The sequence below is a fragment of the Streptopelia decaocto genome, assembly GCF_964273445.1.
Source record: "Streptopelia decaocto genome assembly, chromosome: 1".
Lineage (NCBI taxonomy): Eukaryota > Metazoa > Chordata > Aves > Columbiformes > Columbidae > Streptopelia > Streptopelia decaocto.
In genome coordinates this window covers 46,149,672-46,171,535 of record NC_138663.1, presented here as the reverse complement: position 1 = coordinate 46,171,535, position 21,864 = coordinate 46,149,672, and the positions used below count along the sequence as shown (strand labels likewise).

Sequence of the window (21,864 nt, the reverse complement as noted above, 5' to 3'; positions counted from 1 at the left end):
AGGATCATTAGAGAGCACTTCATGCTCTTGCTTCTCAGACAGGTAGTCAGTTGGTTTTGCTGCTCCTACTGATTTGCCTAATAACTTTACATACACAAAGCCAAATCCTGCTATTATTTTTGTACTCACATGTTCCTATTGAAGGCAATCCAAAGATTCATAACACCAAGACATTATGCTGATAGTAGTGGTTGAGGCAGATATGGAGCTTCTCTTGTTGGGAGTGAATTTAGGATATTGTTAGATACTAGAGCATCTCAAGTCAGAATAAAATTGCAATATTTCAAATAGAAATTTAATACACTGTGTCTTTGCCTGCAGAAGAGGGAAATACTATTATATATTCTTCTCAGCTTCTGTACCAAAGGACATGGCAACTTCTAACAGCTCCGTAGCAGATGCCTCATGCATTTCTTAGTCATCATAAAGAAAAACGTCTACCCAAAAACATATGTTTGTGTTCACTCACCTATGAACTCAGAGCAAATGGCCATCAGCAAGCGGTAGGGAAAACAGACAAGTCCCAGGAGCCCTAGCCAGACCAACGTAGCTAATGAAGTGCGCACACACAGCAAATATCCATCATCATAAATTAGCCTCAAACTCCCCTTTCACATCCAGTCTCTCCCTGCAACTAATGCTTCTCAGACAACCTGTGACGTCTGTGGACTGAATCTGGCAAATGACTAGACTGAGTAGGAAATGTGCTCTGTAAACATGCTGTTCATTATAGCTATTTTACCTACTGTCAGATGGATTGATTTGAGATGGTTTATTGCTTACTCACCCTTTTGAATATTTGATTTAGATGAATTAGCCAACTGCCTAGTAGTCAGGAATCAAGTGCTCTGGGCCACCAAAGATTTTGAAACTGCCTTTTCTGTCTCCATAGGCAGTTGCAGAGGAGTACAAAATCTTACATGGGCATATTTTCATTTGAGCTAATGCAAGACAAAAGAGATTGACTTTGTTAAATAAGCACCACATTTAAAATAGAACTTGTACTTCAAGCCTATTCATAGGAGAAGCAGGTGTGGAAAAGATTGTAGCTCAATAAATGGTTATGGTATTGCTATTTTGGTATATTTTGACCAACAGACGGTCAGAGAGAGCTAGATAGATTAATCTTAGAAGAACAACTCAACCAGAAAGTAAGAGTTGATACTAAAAAGATAACTTCGCCCAGAAAAGAAAAGACAAGGGAGTAGTAGCAAACATATATTCATTCAGTATCACTATTTCAACATCGTTATCCAGGCATGAGATCAAAATCTTACAGTGATGGCACTAGTACCGCTATCCAGCAGGTATTATTAAAGCAAATAGAGACCAATCAAACCACATAAGCATGGATTTTGAAGCACATGAGTAAACTCAAGGACTAAAAATCTATTGAAAGGAACAACATATTTCAATCAGGAACAGACCAGAATGAATGGAAATACATTAACCTGTGGCTAAAGAAACAAGCTCCAACAGAATTTATGTTCCTCTTCAATGCTTTCATAGTGTAATGGCAGGTAGCTACCCTGTTACTTACAAGATTATCTAAATGTAACTTCATTGAGCTGAGAACGCTACATATTTGTAGCAATTTCAGCCATTCATATTCTAGTTCCAGCCTTTAGATTTTCTAAAAGATACAAAAATATGTTTGCATTTGGCTTTACCTGCTCTATAGGTAAAGTAATTCTCCCCCCCGCTCAGCTGCTATAAAAATGAGTCCAGCCTTCCCCAGGGTTAGATAACTCAGATATGGTGCTGGTGCATCCAGGAAATATTTTGCATCTCTTAATTGCACTGACCTGAGCGCGCCTGCCCGCTGGAAGGTTACCTGGGCTGTAGATCTTTTATCAAACAGGGTTTTGATTTCAGTTTTGCATTCCAGCTAAGCTTACAGAATTCTTAATTTTATTTAAATGATCATATATTAGTCTTGACTCAGGAAAGCATTTAATACTATCCTTGAGTCCCTTAAGCACTTGCTTGAAGTGCCTAAAGTTTACTACGTGTTGAAATTATTTCCTGCACTCACACTGTACAGTGCTAGACTGTCCTGAAATGACTTGCTGTCTTTCTTAGCATTGCTTTCCACCGCCTCTGTAGAAGAAATGCAGTTAAAAAATGTTCCTCTGCTGTCTTCCTTCACAATCCACTACCAATATCTTCTCCACAGGAAGGGTATTCTGAGGAGCAGACCCTCTCTCCATACAAATTACTATGCAGGACATAGCTCTCAACAGTCCCTGCAGTTGTGTACATCCACATACAGCTATAAGTATGGCATGACTTAGGGCATCTAAAGCACCACGGACCACTTCAAAATGACAATGATGACCTACTTTTGAAAGCAGCAAGGACTTGGGAACATGGCAAGTCAGAATAAATGCTTTTTGCTCTGCTTTTCTCCTTTGGGTACCTTTTGGTGGGCATTCACACATCAGATGCTCAGTGCCTAGCTCAGCTGCTGGCGAGTTGTTTACCTCTACCTTGCCTATAGGGAGGCTCCTTATATGACAAACACTTAAAACAGGTAGTGTGAATACCCCCTCTACTCAACACCCCCCTCCTCAGGCCAGTAATTGGAGCCAATTCCCTTCCTGCAGAACAGAGAAGGGAATTTATTTTAAACAACGGGAGTAATAAGAATATAAAGTAAAAATTTGGCAAAGAAAATGGAACATTTTCCAGAGCCATTTGGACATCAAATTGGACCCCTTAATTACCAAGTGCAAATAAAGCTGTCAGGCATCTACTGACAGCTTTTTACAGTGATCTTTAGCACACAGCATACAACTTCAGTGTGTAGTGTCAGATCAAACAGTTTGTCTGCCATTGATTAGAATGAAAGGATATTTTAAATCTTGGGATAACATCTGGTATTCCAATACAAAATTGGAATCTCTCAGGCTTAAAAAGGTTTTTGTCAAGATAATCTCCACTTAAACCTCAGTGATGTAAACTGTGACCAGATAAAAGACTGCAAGCACTAGCACACTCAAAAGTGAGACACTGAAAAGACGGCTTTTGTTTAGTTGACATTGACATTTTCCTATCTTTTAAGTCAACACATTATGCTGCGAGCAGTACATGAGCTTTGCAGAGCAAAACAGAAAGCCATGGATGGCTGCATTGAATTAGCCAAGTACTGTAATATTTACTACTTCATAAACCCCATCATATGAAAATCAATTCCCATCACAGATGTTGCTGTTATGTATTTTGGCTGTTGAACAGTAAATCAAATGCTAGAACCATAAGTTTAATATACAATGTGTCTTGACATAGAATTTTTTAAATTTTTGTTTTTAGCAGTTAGTCTACACAACAGAGTAGGACTTCATGTTTTGAACAAATGCAAATAAATCTTCTGTGGCAGCACGTACTAAACTGATTTGGATCTTGTAGGCTGGCAGGAGAAGGCAAGGGAAAAGCCATGTGCCTGCTGCAGTGGAGTTCAGTCATTCCATAGAAGGCCATGGCTTTCTGATTAGGACAAAATAGCTGGGACCTTGGACCGCATGGAGAACTGGTAATGATGAACCATCCTTTCACTTCATGGTTCAGTTCATTATTTTCAATAGGTCAGATGTTAAATGTAGGTAAATACAAACAGTGTTGCACAAGAGCTGGAACTAGGGAATCCCCTACAGCCTCATGCAACAACCCAAATAACTCTGGCTTCTTCCTCCCTACGTGACCCCATCACACACCCTATTTCCTCCACACACCCTAAATTCCCCTCTGCGTTCAGTGCTCCCTGCCTGCCATCACACCGGTTTGCATCCCACGCGTACCGGCTAGCTGGGACACGCAGGCTGGTGTGTGGGGCAGGCCAGGCAGCACGAGTGACTGGGAAGCTCATGCAAGCAGCCCTTCTCCTCCTGAGGTACTAATTCATTGTCTCCTTTACCCAGGTGTATTCACAAAACTTGTAGGGACTTGACATCCCTGGTACCTGTAAATCTCACTTTCTGCTTTCCCTTTTTCACTGTTAAAGAGATTCTATCTTCAAAGCAAAAAACAGCTTTACATTTGTGCCAGATTCTTCATGGGGCTGACACATTAGGAAGCCAATGATGCAGGAAGCACCCGTGTTGATAAAAAAGTCTAATGTATAGCAGTTATCACAGTCGAAAATAGAGGCAGTGTAATTTGGTTTCCTTCAGAAATTTCTGAATGACAGGGTGAATCAAAAGTAAAAGAATCAAAATAAAGCTTGCACCATGGAAGAAGTAAGGTCTAACACATCAGGTAAGATGCGTTGGATGTGATATTTTAATGCAGTTGGTAATTTTTACAAGCAACTATAAAGTATGACATTTTTAGAGTCACCAAATGCTAAATTAAGAGTGCAGCTTCAGCTGGTGCGAAGCCACCCTGTCAGATTTATGACGACAGCTCGATCAGTGGCTGCCCGGAGCAGCCTTACTGGGGTTTTCAGCCCCGGTGCTGTCTGTGAAATGAGTGCACATCTCCCCGATCAGACAGCAAAGCCTTCCGCGGGGTCATTTTTCATTAAGTATATAAACAAGATGTAATTTTAGCATTAGCTGCTTCCTACATTCTGGCTTTGCTACATCCTTGTAATGCAGAAAAAAAATGACCTGCCACCCTCTGAAGTTTCTCTGATGCCAGTCAGATGTAAATCCACTAAAAGAATTAACACAAAACACGTGCAAGGGGAAAATCCTCCTATTCTTAAATGAAACCTAGTGTAACAGGAAGTATCACAGGGAGCAGAATCTAATGAGCATCCTCACTTTGATTTCTTTTGTTTCATTTTAATTCTAATTTCCCATCTGTCTGTATGATTTTAAACTGATGGTGATCAGGGTGATGGTGAGCATCCCTGGTGATCAGGGAATGTGGTCCCAGCAGAGCTTTTAGGTCTGTAGAAATGTAGAAAACTGGGAACAGTAGGAAACTATAAGCAGAGTAGGAGTTTCCACCTTCCCTTAACAGACCCCTGCCCTGACTACACCTACCCCATAAAAAACACTTATCAGATAGAGTGGTGTGAATCATCAATAATTTTAAAACCTGTAGTAGCCTGTGAGCGGGTTGCCAGCAGCCGTAATGATTAACAGTCATCAGAGATGGGTGGTGAACAAATGCTGCTCTGTCTCCTGCTCTTCCCCACAGCTGTCATCAGCCTGGTTGCACCTCTGAGAGAGCAGATTCCCCAGTCTTCAGGTTCCCCCAAGTGGAAAAATGAGGTATAAAAGCACTTATCTTCTCACCCTTGCCTCTAAAGATGAGGCAGTTCCTACTGAGGAGCTCTCCATGCCAACTGTGAGGTCAATACAGAAGTTCGCAAAGAGCCAAAGTTCTCAGAACAGTAGATGGTTCAGAACGGGACGGTAAAGGCATGAATAACATAGAACAGTTGAATATTTTTATTTTGTGTCTGGAAAGAAATAGGATTATGCATTTGTATAAATTAGTGTTTGTTCTTTGGTCACCAGTAGATAAGGAGGATGTGTGGGATGAATTTGTCTAACCCGGCATGTTTAGGTGCCAGTGAACCCCAGGAGTGGTAGAAGAGTTGGCTGAGGAACCTTTTTTTTTTTCACTGTCCTTGGTTTTGAAAGTACTGGGCACATTCCAGGAGACTGAAAGAATACTTATATTGTGCTATTATATAAAATGTTGAAGTGATTTTGCCCTAACAGTAACTGGGAATGTGGAAAAAAACATACCAGTAGAGACAAGAGGGGGTGACAGCACTCCAAGAATTAAGGGCAGACACAGAGTGTCAATTACTGTGATTTTTCCCAGACTTGCCAAAGAAATCTTATTTCATCATTTCAGATTACAGGTTTGTACAGGTAACACACGTAGACGATTGCAAGGGGTTTAATTTTGTACCGTGTAAATCCTGATGAAAAGTTAGCAACATGCCATGTCAGAAAAGCACTTGCTAAGTGCTTAAAGAACTGGCTAATTCAGCAGTTTCCATGGATGTGTTTTTCTTTTGTTTTTTATTTGGCTCTTCCACCTCTGTCTTCAGGATATGTCTCATCCTGTCCTCCCTCTCAGTGTTTGCTAATACAATTCAGCAGCTCTTAAACTAGAGGGATGTGTCTGAGAGAGGAGCTGGAGCTGCACCCAGCAGGACAAGGGTGAGATGGGAACAGCGGGACAAAGGTGGGTCTGGAGCACAGGGTGAGCAGTACTCAGTGCTGGGAGACCCTGGGTGGGGGCAAAGTGCCAAACTACAGCCAGGCTTCTCAGATGGGACCTGCTTCACCCACTGCCTCCAGGGCAACCTAAAGAGGGCTCCCTGTGCAATCCTGCAGCAAACAACCACCAAAAAAATAGTATGTCCTTGACTCCTTGCTGCAGGCATGAGGGGAATAAAGCAAGCAGGAGGAGAAAGCCAATTTTTATACTTTGTATACAGGATTGTTATGCTAGGTAATTCTCATTCTGAAAAGGCTGATGAAAAACCAGGGAGGGTAGAGAACCACACAAATGACAAGGGAAAAGTGCTTTTCATGGAGAGATGGAGGATTCCATTTGTTTAGCTTGTCAACAAGAAAAGCGAGAGGTGACTTGATTACAGTGTACGAGCGCTTTCCCAGGCAGAAAATAGTAGGTAGTCATCACTTCTCTCTACTTGCAGAGAAAGACAACAACAGGATCCAGTGGCTGAAAGCTGGAGCCAAATTCCATTAGGAATTAGGCCCAGCTTTGTAACAGTGAGGGCAACTGCTCATTATGACACACGACCAAGGAGAAACAGTTCCACAGAGCAAGACAGGATGCTTTGCAAGAGGATATGCTTTAGACAAACCTGAGATGTTTTGCTCAACCCTGAGAAATATAAAGGCAAGTTAATAATTTCCAGGAGGACAGACTGAATGGCCAAATGCCTTATTTTTTAAAAAAATAATAAAATAAAAAAACATTTTTTTAAAAAAACCAAACCAAAATAAACCCCAACCATTTCTGGTTTTAAGTGTTCTTTAGTCTATTTTTCTCAATTCATGGATGTCTGTCAGATTAGGAAAACAAGGGGAGAACTTTCCAGTCCCTATAGGCTAACAAAGAGCCACTCGTATTTGAAAACAAAATGGCCAAGAAAGATGTGCTGGCAGGACAAAATGGAAATCTCATGTCTCTTGCTCAGTTCCTTCATACTTCATGCAACTTTCCTGTTAGTTAGGATGTGTGGAGGAAGAAAATTAGATACCAGGTTTAATTAGACTGGAGACCGGACTGATGCAATTGCATTAAGCACTTGGCTCCATTGGTGAGGAGCACAGTATTAACACCCAGAAGGGCAAGCTTGCAGGATTAGCCAGGGAAGGGGAGAGGCAGACAGCTCCTGGCACAAGGGAGGGCAGGGTCTGATGCAGAAAGTCTGGGGTGGCACAAAACCCCTTGGCTGCGGATGAGGGGAGAGGGACACGAGGTAGCACACAGCCCTTCAGTGCCAGCCCTTGGACTGAGGCAGCACAGCGGGGGAGTTGCCTTGAACAGGAGGGAAGGTGGCTGATACGGCGCGCAGGAGCTGCAGGGAAGCTGGAAAGATGCACAGACGCACCTCAGAGCAATAACACACGAGCCCATCAACTGGGTCAAGAGAAGGAAAACTATTATCTGTGGAGAGTTTCTCCTGCTTTTCTCTCAGAAATGATTACAGCTACAAAAATCTGTTTGCACTACCAGCCTCCCACTGCCTGCTGCAGTCATCGCTGAGCAAGCAGCATGTCCTGCTGTGGAGAAGTGAAGCTGCAGGGAGGAGGTCGCTCCTGGATCTCACCGGCTACTGCTGCAGTGCTCTCAAAAGCGTGGGGCTTCCCAGTGAAAACTGAAGAATCCAGCTGAGCAAGTGAAAAGCTTTTCAGTGCTCTTAACAACTTCACTAAAACGTAGAGACAAAACACTTCTGTACCCCACAGGCTTGGGCTTTCTTGACCCACCATGGCGTGGCTTTTGGGGAATAAATGAAGAGGGAGTTCCACGCAATGCTGGAAGAGAGAATAGGTTCCCTGTAGATTAAATGTAGAACTGAATAGCTACCAAAAGACAATTAAAGGTGCAACTCAAGTGATAAGCACAATTATTCCCTGTATTACATATGTATAAAGGTACGTGTGTTTATTAACTCTATTTAGGCTAGCATCTCTCTTAGGAGAGTTTGTTATTTTAATTGATAATTCTTATTTTAGTGTTATTTCAATTGGATCACAGGGGAAGGACAGAAAGGAGGACAAGACAGTCCTACAAATTCACTCGCAACTCTTTGTTAACACTGGCAAGCTGCTCAGGAAAAGTATTGTCTAGATGCCTGTGAAATGTCTTTTTCTCTGAAAGACTTGTATGAATTATAACACAAAACTGCCAGTCTATAGCAACTTCTAAACTCTTGATTGTAGGCAGCATATGGTGGGTGATAAAATTTGTTTGTTTCCTTTATATCTTTCTGTATCAATATGCTATTTTGTTAATTGCAGAGTATGAAGTTAATTATACTGTAGAATTATGTGTTGTGACATGAAGGTGTTCATTTTGCCCAGTGTCGTGTTAAACAAATGGGCAAAAGATTTGCTGCCACAGTCAGGCCTGGATGGTCATTTATGGCTTGTGGTTTCCTATTGCTGAGTAACAACAGCAATTACAATCCCAACTAATAGGGGCTACAAGTACAGATAAGAAGCCACTTGGGCTTTAGAAGAAACTCACGTTCACTCAATGTAATTTGACAAGTGTTATAGCATATATTAATTGCTGCTCACTGCTTTTTTTTTTTTGCAGGTATGTAATTGCGCTCACGGGTTGTATTTGGAGCATCCAGTCTGTGCTTGCCCGCAGTGAAGATATTTGGTGTTTTGGTGTTTGCTTTTTAGAAAACCGTTTGTGGGTTTTTTTCAATTGCCAGAAGCAGGCCTGCAGCCACAGCAGGGGCTGGTGACAGGGCCACCACCAGCCCACTGTAGCTACAGTATGGTTGTATCTGTAAGGTGGCTGTTATGGTGTGGGTTACACAGCGATTACCATCCCTTCTTTTGTAAGCTGTGGTGGTAATTAGCAAGCAGCAGAGATGATTGTGCTGCAGAGAAGTCTCCCAGTTCTGAGGATGAAGGCTGTTATTATAGCATAGAGATGATAGATGAGCCAATGATTGTTTGGATCAAAGTGAGTGCCCGGCACCTTTCCAGGAGGACAGATTTGTTGGGGGGTGAAGGGTAAACAGAGCCAGGTAGCCACCTCCCAACAATGTATACACTGCAGGGGGGTTGTTGCTGTGGATTTGTGTGAGCATAGCAGGGACAGCACGCACAGATCCACATCCAATGGATGATACGGTTCCCCAGCCACCAGGCAAAGCTGGATGTTCCATTTGGGATTAGTCTCTGCACCTCAGTTTTATTTGTTAGAGATGTAAATAACCACAGACTAATGCAGGACAGGGGAGCCACAGTGCTGAGCAGAGGCTGATGCCAACGTCTCCAGAGTAGCCCCTTCCCAGTGCACCCACAGAGCTGCCTGGAGCCAGCTCCACGTCCCCAGCCCTGTGCTGCCAGGTACCTCCCTACCTACCCACCTACTGAAGCTGTGCAACCCATTTTGATGAGTGCAAAAAGAGAAGCCATGCATAATTTAATTCTTCATTGAGCTCTGATAATTGGTTACAGCAAGTAATAACCAGGTGCTGAATTAATTTTTGCCCTCTAAGCTCCATACTTTCAAATGTGTCATAAGACACATTGCTATTTATCGCACAGTTTGAAGTGATGCTGCCAGGACACCTTGGCTTCCGTTCCTGCTTTACAAAACCTAAACTTTAGTGGCCAAATCAGGCTTTAAAAGCCTAAAGACTAACAGATGTGTAAGGATTTTTTTTTTAAGAAAAGAATCCATCAGAGAAAAGTCCATCAGAAACTATTTGAAGTCCATCATTTGAACTCCATCAGAAATAATTTCAAGTTAATGAAACACAAATCAACATTTCCTGTTAGTATTTATAGTAAGAGCACTGCAGGATGGAGAGCCCCAAATTGAAAAAGATTATTTATAAAAATTAAACCAGATCCCACTGGAGGGAAATGTAAATTAAATAGCAGGACTTAAAGGAAAGCCAGGTAGATTTCAATCTGATAACTAAATAATAATAATAATAATAATAAATTAAAAGAATTAACACCTTCAAACTGAGCTCTTTCAGACAGCATAAGATTGTGTCCTGACTTGCAGCCCATGGCTTTTATCTCAACCCCGTGTCTGAGTCAGTGTCAGCTCTGAATGATTCTCGTATGGGCTTTAAGTCTCACATCTGATACTGAGTTAGTGAAGACAGCTTTTTCTAAGGCAGAATAAATAAAGCCAGATATTCCTCTCACTCTTCCTCTTCCAAATGAGTAAAAAGTTTGAATTTTACACTTTAATACAAAAAAAAAAAAAAAAATCGAAATCTTGCCTTAGTCTTCATTATTTAATTTCTTGCTCTTCAAATATACAAACATGAGTTGATCAGTCAAAATTTACACTCCCCTTCTGTGACCTGTAACAGGCTCATTTTAGTGGTAGGGGTTTTTCCCCCCATTTTCATACCTGGTCACCACAAATAATGAATTCTTGAATGGAGGGACTTGTTTCCTGACTGCCTGGCCAGACTCTAGATGGAGAGACCTCTGACCTCTCTGTGACTTCTGGGTGCCTGGCAGAGCTCTTGGTGTCACCTGTGTCACCTCCCACCTTTGAGACAGAAGACAGCACAACTCCCTCCTTGGCTTACGTTTCTATTTTCAGACTCACTCTTCTGCATAGATTCACATTATTAATGGGCTCTCTGGGGAACAGACATACAAAAATTAAGTTTTGATATACCCAGAAGGCTGAGAGTGATTTAGACCCACGGTAACAAGGCTCAGACTGAGATTTGGAGATAGACTCTCCCCACCAGAGGTGGAGGGCTCTTTTTCTCAGCGTGACTTTGTGTCAAGTGGCCCAAGCCACCCCCAGGCTGGGTCCCAGAAAGATGTGAAGGTCAGAATGGAGATGTCCAAGATCAAGTTGAGCTGTACCAAATGACAAAAACCTCTCGCTTGCCCAAAACACAGCAGCAAGACCATTGTTGGCACACGTGAGGTGTACCTGAGGCTCCTGCTATAAAAACCTTGCACTTGGCTTTTTTCTTTGGAAAGTAAAGCAGGTCCATAGACTCCTCAAAATCCAGGGTAAATAAATCCATTTATTTTTTAACACAGCAGTCTCAAATTAGAACATACTATGGTTTTCTTGCTTCCTTTGGCCATTGTTTCATTGCGAGACATGGGGGAAGTGCCACATGGATAGATATTGCTGAATTTGGTTTCGCCTCATTGAGTTTTTACGGATGGTTACCCTCAAAAACCAAACTATTAATAGGCCTGTGTCTGAATGCTCGACCACATGAGACTTCATCTGTTACATTCAGACTGCGTTTTGATGGATTGCTATTCCATCAACTAAAAATCCTTTGGGCTATGGAGGATACAAAATACTCCTACAACCACTTGCCCTAAAACTAACACTTAAAATTTACATCGAAGGGGAAAATGGAGTAGTCTGTTAGAGGAGTGGGACAGAAATTACACCGCAGACAAAGAAATGAATACAATATTCTAGCAATATAAATCCTTGTAAAAGATAAGTCTTTTGACCTGCAATTTGCTTAAATGACACTAACAGTAGTACAGATAATTTAAATAGATTTTGTAACCACTGTTGTTATTACAGAGGTTAAATAGCACTAAGCTATTAATGTAGGTTTTGGTGGGTAAGTTACATAAAGGCTCCTAAAACGTCAGTTTGCTGCATATCCTTCTTCATGGGAACAAATTCCAAACCACTCTACATTTTAGAAGCAATCTGTGAAGCTTTTGATCATTGCTCTTGCTCTAAACACCCACATAAATATCACCCAGTAATTCTAGTATTTTGGTTGCAACATTAAAATCAAAGACTTCTGCCTTACCAGGTTTGTAGCACAGGATAAACTGATATAAATGAAGTGATTCATTATTTTGATTAACAAGCGAGAAATTTTGATTTGAAAATCAGTTTTTAGCTTGCTTTCAATATCTTCATAAATTGATGAAGAAAGTTTAGCATTGTTTGTTAGAAACTTTGTAAGGTGAATTTCCAGCTAAATATGGACTTTATGCTAAATTGGGTATTTCTTTTCCTACTAAAAGTGTGTCTATATGTATTTGTGTATACACATACTGCTTAGCACACTTGCTCATGTTCTGTTTTTTTACTCAATATTTAATAGGAGAAAAAAATATGAACCTAAACCTCTAAGGAAAACACAGAGAGGAAATTATAAACATAAGTCTCAAATGCTTTTTCAAAAACCAAACCATCTTATAGGTGATTATTTCATATATAAATTTTTAAAACACTGCTTTCTTTTCCTCATAATCCCGCTTTCATTTTGCCCCTTGTTTTTTTCACATGTGAGCAAAGCTAAGAGAGCTTGCAAAATTCATCAGTCTGGGAAATAGCGTTACATGGGTACAACCAACTCAAAAACATAAGGAAAGGAAAGGGCCCGACCTGGTTTTGGCTCTTCAGCAAAGAGATGTCTCCAGGGGCTCTGAGATCCTTTGTGGGCTGAGCGTGGTCACGGTCATGGTCCTGCTGGCAGCTGGGGACACCACGTGCAGCAAAGCGCTCCCCTTCCTGGACTCCACGCTGAAATTCGGTTGGAAGCAGAACCATCATTGACTCTGGTGTGTGGACCCTGGTCTGTTTGGGAGCGGAGGGTGGGGTTCAAAGCTCAGCAGGACTCTGGGAGGAAACCCCTGCTGGGCATTTCCCAGCTGACACGCGCAACTCTGATCTCTCCCACTGACGTGGGCCTTCCCTGGCATAACCCAGCATTGACTGTGGGATTTGCATGAGCAACCTCAAGTGCCATTTAAAAGCTGCCACTGTCCACCCACCTCAAAGTACGTGCTTTGGTACATCCTTTGCGAACTCCACCTGAAGGGAGAACCTTTAGTCTTGCAGCTGTTTTAACCTCCTAGCCAAGCAAGGATCTGTTCTCTCTCTCCCTCTCAGTTGCCAGGAGAATAATAAGCCCCACAGATTTAGTAACTCAAAGGTTTCACTCTGAATACATCACAGCTGTGGAAAATATATACCCCAGCTTGCTGGGCTGATGACTTCCAACTGTATCCAAAGCAATCATCCTGGGAATTCCCAGGCTGCTTCCCAGCACCAGCCTTAGCAGGAAACATCTTGAAATTTGAAGCCCGAACTTGTAAGACCTAGAAATGTGAGGTGGTGGGTATCCAAATGTTCTCGGCGTGCCCTCAAGGGTGGGCACAGCGTGCAGGAGTCGGCAGTACAGCACAGGTTGGGTAGGAAAGGACGAGGCCTCCTCTCTTCTGCTTCTGGCACGTACAAGAGAACCGTGCGGTCAGGCCCAGTCAACATGGGTTTATGAAAGGCAGGTCCTGTTCAATCAGCCTGATCTCCTTCTATGACAAAGTGACCCACCTAAAGGATGAGAAAAAGGCTGTGTTGTTGTGTATTTAGACTTCAGTAAGGCCTTTGACACAGTATCCCACAGCCTTCTCCTGGAGAAGCTGGCAGCTCATGGCCTGGATGGGTGTACTCTGCAATGGATAAAGAACTGACTGGAGGGCTGGACCCAAAGAGTTGTGGTGAACGGAGCCAAATCCAGTCGGTGGCCGGTCACAAGTGGTGTTCCCCAGGGCTCAGGATTGGGACCAGTTCTGCTTAATGTCTTTAACAATGATCTGGATAAGGCAACTGAGTGCACCCTTAGTAAGTTCACGGATGACACCACCTTGGGTGGAAGTGTTGTTCTGCCACTTGGGTCACAACAACCCCAGGCAGCTCTACAGGCTCAGGGAAGAGTGTCTGGAAACTGCGTGGTGGAAAATGTCTTGGGGGTGTTGATTGACAGCCGGCTGAACATGAGCCAGCAGTGTGCCCAGGTGGCCAAAAGGCCAACAGCATCCTGACTCGTATCAGGAATTGTGTGGCCAGCAGGAATAGAAAAGTGATTGTGTCACTGTACTCGGCACTGGTGAGGCTGCACCTTGGATCCTGCGTTCAGTTTTGGGCCCCTCATCCTAAGAAGGACATTGAAGTACTAGAGAGTGCAGAGGAGGGTGACAAAGCTGGTGAGGGGCCTGGAGAACAAGTCTGATGAGGACCGGTTGAGGGAGATGATGGAACAAGCATTCTTTAATTCACAGCCATGAAACAGGAGGCACTTGGTTTTACAGAACATTGGTAAACGCTGGTTTTTACTCTTCGTGTGATAGATACTCTGTGCCAAGGCTGAGAGTGGTTATCTAAACTCCTACATTGTAGCTCTCATTAGAACATGACTTGGTGTCTGAGAATGTTGTTGCCATCTTTGTTGCCCGGAGATGCTGGCTACCAGTGAAGAACAGCCGTAGAGTTAGCCAGGGGAATCTTGATTTCTAACCCCCACTTTGAGACCTGCAAGTGCAGAAGAAACATCGTGCTCTAGGTCTGGCTGGGCAGCAGCAGAAGCAGCCAGCTCCGGAGGTTCACCTGGCCCAGTCCTCATCACTTCAAGTGCAAGCAGACAGACAGCGAGGCATTACAACTTTGAGAAGCCACTCTTCACAAAGACACCAAAACACACTTGGCAAACACGTGCCTCAAACCAGCACTGTCTACTGAAACAGAGAAATAAACTTCACAGCAGAGTCGGTTGTACTGTTAAGTGACATTCTTTATTTTATTCCTGCTGGGGAACACTGGAGATCATCCTCCGTAAGTGCTCCAAAGACTGGATGCTCTTGTGTGGCTTGTATTCACACAATTATGACATATGCATTACAATTTCTGAAAATTTTGACATACAATACAGTATACTAGGAAGTAATTGATGATGTTAGTTATAATTGTTTAGTTTCTTACTTACAATAAAACTATTAATTATTAGTTAGATATAAACTAAGCACTCTGCTTCTAAACAATGTATTAACTAATCATCTGTCATGTCTCTTGTCATGCAGAAGCATCCAGAACTGGAGAAATATCCCCTCCTTTTGCAGGTGGTCAGGAAGCAATTATCTCGTGTCAACTGGCTAACGACAGCTACATCAGTAACGATGGGTACGGAACTTAATCACAGCATCCCTTAATTTAGCAGCTTCTCAGTACGTTCCCAGTAGCCCCGAGGGGTTGTCACTGACAGGCGGATCCTTCAACAGCCTGCACACGGCCGCCAATTGCGCTCCTGAACCGCAGCTGTGCAAACGGCACATTCGCAAACGCATTTCGCGGCCGCCCGGCCCCGCGGGAGCCCCAGCGCCGGAGCCGCAGCCCGCTCGCCCCGGGCCGGCGTCACCCCGCCCGCTGTGACGCCCCCGGCCCGCCCGCTGTGACGCCCCGAGCTGACGCTTTTAAGCCGCCCCCTGCAGCCGCCGGCTCTCAGTGCTGTCGCCGCCGCAGCGGGACCGGCAGTGCGTGTGTGGCTCGGAGCGTCGGGAGCTGCGACCCAGCTCGGGACTCGCCTCATCTCGGCTCTTCTCGCCTTCGCAACGCCCTCTAACGTTGCTCTCCCGGGGCTCGGTTCTGGGCTTCTCTTGCCCTCTCCGTGCCCTATACCCTTGCTCACCCGGGGCTCGGTTCTGAGCTCCTCTTGCCCTCTCCGTGCCCTCTACCCTTGTCCGCCAGGGGCTCGGTTCTGGGCTTCTCTTGCCCTCTCCGCGCCCACTCCCCTTGGTCTCCGGGGCTCGTCAGAGTCCGCCGGGCGACTCCTGCGGCTGCTCATCCCGGAGCGGGCCGTGCCCTCGTCTCCCCCGCACCATGCAGAGCTTCATGGCACTGCTCGGGAGGGTGCGGGAGCGGCCGCCGTCTGACGGCGCTTCCGCGCCCAGCACCGCCGGGGCCTCGGAGCTCCGGGAGAAGGGCCGGGGCGGGCTGCACGGCGCGGCCGCCCGTGGCGACCTGGCCTGGCTGCAGCAGCGCTGGTGGCGGAAGAGATGCTACATCAACTCGCGGGATGCCAACAAGCAGTAAGAGGCGGGCAGTGCCCATAGCGAAGACACACGTGCTCTGGCTGGAAGAGCCGGCGAAGCCCCACACGATGGCAAGCACCCTAGGGACAGGCCGGCTCTGCAGCGCTGCCCTTACCGGAGGCCCGCCCCAGCTGGGACAGGAGCCAGCGGATGCGCTCTGGCACCAGAAAGCTTGCTTTTGGCTTCTTTTTTGGCAGTTGAGCCTTGTGCCCCTAGGTGGTTGGCCCCACAGCCTGAAACGATGTCTTCAGCCGTCTTGTCTGTGCTAACTGGATGTATTTAATTTCTAGGACGCCTCTGCATCTTGCTTGTGCGAACGGCCATGCAGATGTCGTTCGCTTTCTGGCAGGAAAGCGGTGCCAGCTCAACCCTCATGCAATGTTTCGGAAAACACCACTGATGCTGGTACGTGGAATATGTTACGCTGTCGTACGTGGGGCTTGTCGATTATGCACTGAGCCATACCTGGCTTGCGTGACTCTTGACGTAGGCCTGCATAGAAGCAGGTATGTTGCAGTCAGTGGGGAAGGGGCATATGTTGCCTAATCTGTGAAGGCGCTCATACTTTCCCGCGTTGGGAAGATGCAGGAGCTCTGACAGAGAGAAAGGTACGTGTCGGAAGTTACTTCTCCTTTGTGGCTTGTTTCCAGGCAGTAGAGCACGAGCACAAAGACTGCGTGACTGCTCTGCTGGAGCACGGTGCCGACCCTGACCGCAAAGGTGCTGGCGGCAACACTGCCCTTCACGTGGCTGCCATCGTGCCCAGCAAAGCGATGGTGGAGCTCTTACTCGAGCACAATGCCCAGATTGAGGCTAAGAATGCGGTAAGCTTGGGCTTCGGTAAGGCTTCTCTTCCCCAGCCTTTCCTGTGTTCTTCTAAGGGAGATGGTTTCTCCTTTCAGTTGGGATACACTCCTCTTGCCCTTGCCATCCTCCAACACCACGAAGAGATGGTTGAGTTCCTCATTCAAAAAGGAGCTGATGTGCACACTCGAGATCTGCATGAAAGGTGAATTCTCATCAAAAGTGTGCATGGGACTCCTGAGCATTGTTCAGGCTGGCTTGATGGGAGCCATAGGAATGAGCTTTGAAAAAGAACCAGGAGCTGTCCAGAAGGAGCTCCTTCTGTGCCCCTGTGAGAGCAGACCCGCACTCGGCTGCTCTCTTACCTCGGGGGATGATCTCTGCACTGGGGACTGCAAGCAAGTGTTGGCTGTAGTGCCAGCACACACACACGTGCGCGTGAGCGTGCACACACGTGCACACAGAAACACAGACACACACGCACACACACCTCCCCGAGTCTGCTCCGGGGAGACGCTTGGCCTGGAGACCTCCCGAGGTCCCACCACCCTCAAGTGTCTGACGCATCCACGTGTTCTGCTGTAATTTTGCTCTGCCTGTAGGAGGGGAAATGATTGTTTGAGGAGCAAAGAAGGACTCAAGTAATGGCAAGGCAATGTCTGCAGAAGCTGATGTATTTCCTATGGTTTCTTGGATGCTTTAGGACCACTCTTGTGCTTGCCGCTTATGCTGGGAATGTGAATGTACTACGGCTTCTTCTTCAGCATGGTGTTGATCTTTTTCATCGAAACAAGTATGGCCGTGCAGTTTTGGATTATCACCGTCAGTTTAAGCCTGAGTAAGTGCTTTACATCCTTGTTAGAGCAGCTGCATTGTCAGCATGTCTGTGTTGATGTGCAGCCCTTTTTGCTTGAATGGGGTGTTGAGACCTTTGTTGAAGCTGGGCTCAGTGACATCTTCTGATGCATCTCTTTCCGTGTCAAGAGTGGATTTGCAAGCTGAGGAAAACTTCCCTCCACAGCTCTGTCTGGGAATTCACCTGCGTGCTGCCAAGCTCCACCCAACTGACTAGCAACTACCTGCCTTTTGTTTCAGAGGGGATCCAACCGATATCCCTGATGCATTAAAATCTTCAGTGGTTTTCCTCCTCTTGTGGGCAGCTTTGCTCCCCTGACTGTTCCTTCCCTAAGGTGGCTACGTGTCCTTAACAGCTAGGCTGAATGAAGTAGCCCTCTCCTAGTGACGGCAGCCTACTGGTGGGTGAATGAAGAGCGTTATGCCCACAAGTATGCCTTGACGAGCCATAAACAACTGCCCATGACCTCTTGTTGCTGAATCTGGACTTTGTGTCTTCTCCCCCTGCCCCTTCTGTCATCCCATATGGATGGGGAGCAGGAGAGAAGGGTGCCGGGGTAAACTGTGGAGTAAAAACCTCTTGAGGAACAAAGCATGTTTGAGGATTGCTCTAGCAAAACAAGAGGCTGGTTCCTTCCCTGCATGCTTCTAGCACAGTATCGGTCTTGTGCTAATGCACCATTTTGCACAGCAGCCTTGGTCTGGAGGATGTTCTTACTATTTTCTTGGTTTGGGGGGTTTTTTGTCTTTAGTTCTGCTTGTGAAGAAACCCTGAAAGTGGTGTCTCTTCAGAGCCCAAACTGCCCCTCTGCCAGAGTTGTTAGAAAATGACATGTGTGCAATGTAGTTTATCCCTGCAGTGCCTGGAATGCAACTGCAATCTTTGTTGGCCTCTTGAAATCTCACTTAGGAGCTCTCTAAAGTCTCAGGTCCTCAGACTAAGCATGCAAATTCCTGAAACCCTTCAAAGTCCAGACGGGGTTTGGGGAGACATTACCCCGACTTGAAATGAAGAGTGGCTGCAGCATTAGTATAGCATCCCGCTGAGGTAGAAGCCTTGTAGTCAGATGTCAGGCTCACTGGCCCCCAAAATGGAGGGGATGTTTATAAAATGAGACTGTAGCCAGCAGGGGTGAATTACCCCACTGACAGGAACAGGCACCTGTACTGTGAACATGCCTGCAGTGAGTACTTCAGTCTGCAGTAGTAGTGCCATGAGTGGTGTGTGTGTGTGTGTGTGTGTGTGTGTGTTACCATTTAGACCTGGCTCTGAAGATGTGTAGGATGGCTCATGAATGGCTGTTGCACTTCCAGCAGAAAGAGGATGCAAGAGTGGGGATAAGATCACCGAGTTCATTTCCTTCCTTTTTCTATGTAGAGTTGTAAAGACACTGGAGGAATACAAAAACTGTAAAAGAACAGGAGAATGCTCTGTAGGAGGCACAGGAGGTCCAGCAGTACCTGAGATCTCTTGCTCTGGGACGACTCCTGCCCCTCCCATGGGAGCACCTGTGCAGACTGGAGCAGGTAGGATCCCTCAGCATGGAAGAGGTGATGAGGACAAATCGCTGAGGCCTTAAGGGCAATGAGAACCCTTTGTTAAATGCAGGGCCTGGGGGATGGGAAAAGACACAGTTAAACAAGCACTCAGGACTGCATTGTGCCTCTTCTCTCCTTTGAAGGTGTCTTGCCAGAAGCTGGAGCACAGCAAGAGGAGGAATGTGACTCCCTGTCTGATTTAGACCTAACTTCTCTGAAGGTGGGGCCCAACTGGGCTTGCTTACTTTTGAGCTCTTTTCCTTCTGCTTCCGACACAGGCTTGGAATGCCAGCATCTCTTCGGTCAAAATAGACCCTTGAGATCATCGAGTCCAGCTGCACAGCTGGCACTGCCAAGTCCAGAACTGAACCATGTCCCTTAGCAATACATCTCCACGTCCCCTGAATACCTCCAGGAATGGAGATGGGTCCAGAAGCAGTTTGTGCCAGTTCTAACGCATGTCTTAATTTCCACAGACTGATTCTGAAGGTCCAGAGGAAGTGTCAGCTCTCATGCCGCCTCATGATGCAAACCAACAAGGAGCGTGTGCGCAGCCTGTTGCAGAGGAGCATCACATTGGTAATTTCCTAAGCTTCTCTGGAGTGAAGCGGCTGGGGAAAAGCAGAGTGAAATAAGCACTCACAGCAGCGTGGCGCTTCTTATCTCTTTGTAGGTGTGTTGCCAGCAGCAGGTGAAGCGCAAGAAGAAGAAGAAGAGTTTGACTTCTCTTCTTTGGATGAGGTACTTTGTCTTCCTGAGCTTACAGAATTGTTGCACTTGTTAAGCCCAGCTGCTGGAAGGCAGTGTGATGCTGCAGTGTTGCTGCGGATTCCTCTCCTCACTGTCTGTCGGTCTGTGTTCTTGCTCGCTCAGGTTTTTGCACTGGAGAGAGAAGAGCTTCCGCTCAAGAAGGAGGCTTCAACACAAACCGATGGTCAAGGCGACACTCAGGTGACTCTTGGGGCCTGATGCACATATCTGTAAATCAAGCCTGTCAGCTTAAGGAGACCTGTTCTTGCTATTGAGTTCCTTTTGGAGTGCTGCTAAGAGGCAGTTTTTGAATCAGGACCTGAAGCCTATTTTGGATCCCTTTTTGTTCCCATTGTGAAGCAGAGGTGCGGCATGAAGAGGGAAAATGTACGGTTAGGAAAAAGTCGGTGGCACAGTCTCTCAGCCTCTGTTTGGAGGAGGAAAATACGGAAGCGTTTTCTGTGTATTAGGAAAGAGAAAGCATCCTGATGAGCTGCCGGTCGTTTGGATGTGCTCAGCTGAGAAAGGTGCCGGCAGGTGCCTGCTGGTGGTGGCCAAAATCTCTCATCTTTGAATTCACTGAGTCATAGAAGCTTAGAATGGTTTGGGTTGGACAGGTCCTCTAAAGATCATTTAGTCCAAAGCCCTGCTATGGGCAGGGTCATCTTCCACTAGGTCAGCTTGCTCAAAGCCCTGCCCAGCCTGACTTTGAACGATTCCAGGGATGGGGCACCCACAACTTCTCTGGGCAGCCTGCTCCAGTGTCCCACCACCCTTGTTCCAACCCTCTGGTCATTTCTGTGGCCCTCCTCTGGACCCACTCGAACAGGCCCGTGTCTTCCTTGTGCTGGGGACCCAAGAGCTGGAGGCAGTAGTCCAGGTGGGGCTCACAAGAGCAGAGCAGAGCAGAAGGGGAGAATCACCTCCCTCCACCTGCTGGCCATGCTGAAGATCAGTCCAATGATATGATCCCATGACTAAAAGCATGTGTCCCGTTGTCATCTTCTTACTGACTGCTCCCTGCTCATGGAACACCATTTCTTTAGGGATGCATCAGGTGGCTGCGGGAGGAGCTTGTCAGCGCTCTCAGAAACTGCTCCAGAGCAGAAGTTTCACTTGAAGTCGAGAAGCGCTCCAGCAGGGACCTGCAGGAACAGAAACTGCAGCTGCAGAAGGAACTGAACCGTTCTAAAGCTCAGGTATGGAGAAAGCCTGTCTCTTGCCTCTTGGCAGGGACCCAGGCCTTTTCTGTTGCAAACCAGAGTGAGGAACGGAGCCTTAGTTGGGGGTCCACTCCTTTTTATCAAGCCTAAGCCGACTACTGCGGATTCTTGCTTTGGTTTGACAGCTGCAGGAACTGCAAGAACGGCTGATCCGGACCGAGTGTTATGCCGAGGCCCTGGAGAGTGCCATGAAGAATAAGGAGAGGGAGCTAACAGCTTCTGAGAACCTGCGGAGCCTTCTGGTCACCTCTTCTGGAACTGCAGCTCTCCCAGAGCTGGAAGAACGCATGCAACAGTAAGGAAGTCACACAGCAGGGCAAGGCTTTGCTTTCTGCGATTGTGGGAAAACAACTGGACTGCCTTTGTGCATGCCAGCAAGATAATACCACATGCTTTTCAAAGATGCTTTTGTTTCAGATGAGGTTCTATCACACTCTTCCTTTGGGATTTGTGCTCTTGTGGACTTCTGTGATAAGACCTGTCCTTCTTTTTTAGGCTCCAAGTCGGAATGGCCAAGCTGCAAGCCACAGCCCGGCAACAAGCCAACACCATGGAAGCCCTTCGGAAAGAGCTGCAAGCCTCTGCCTCAGTAAGCTAGTCAAAAGCTTCCCTTTTCACGAGCTCCCAGAGACGAGTTCCATGTTCAGGTGGGGAAGTTTGAA

The 21,864-nt window shown here is 46.0% G+C and overlaps 1 protein-coding gene across 1 annotated transcript in view; it reads left to right on the top strand.

Annotated features, from left to right (window-relative positions):
• Positions 1–15,644: 15,644 nt before the first annotated feature.
• LOC309450062 (uncharacterized protein) overlaps positions 15,645–21,864 on the top strand; it is a gene marked incomplete at its 3' end in the record, with an annotated part of 6,439 nt that continues 219 nt past the window's right edge. Inside the window, exons 1-11 of the mRNA XM_082072709.1 lie at positions 15,645–16,436; positions 16,682–16,855; positions 16,934–17,040; positions 19,069–19,217; positions 19,373–19,449; positions 19,706–19,808; positions 19,903–19,970; positions 20,103–20,180; positions 21,026–21,178; positions 21,328–21,497; positions 21,698–21,791. Of these exons, the coding sequence (XP_081928835.1) occupies positions 16,305–16,436; positions 16,682–16,855; positions 16,934–17,040; positions 19,069–19,217; positions 19,373–19,449; positions 19,706–19,808; positions 19,903–19,970; positions 20,103–20,180; positions 21,026–21,178; positions 21,328–21,497; positions 21,698–21,791 (1,305 nt within the window). The 5' untranslated portion in view covers positions 15,645–16,304. The remainder of the gene's footprint in view (positions 16,437–16,681; positions 16,856–16,933; positions 17,041–19,068; positions 19,218–19,372; positions 19,450–19,705; positions 19,809–19,902; positions 19,971–20,102; positions 20,181–21,025; positions 21,179–21,327; positions 21,498–21,697; positions 21,792–21,864) is intronic.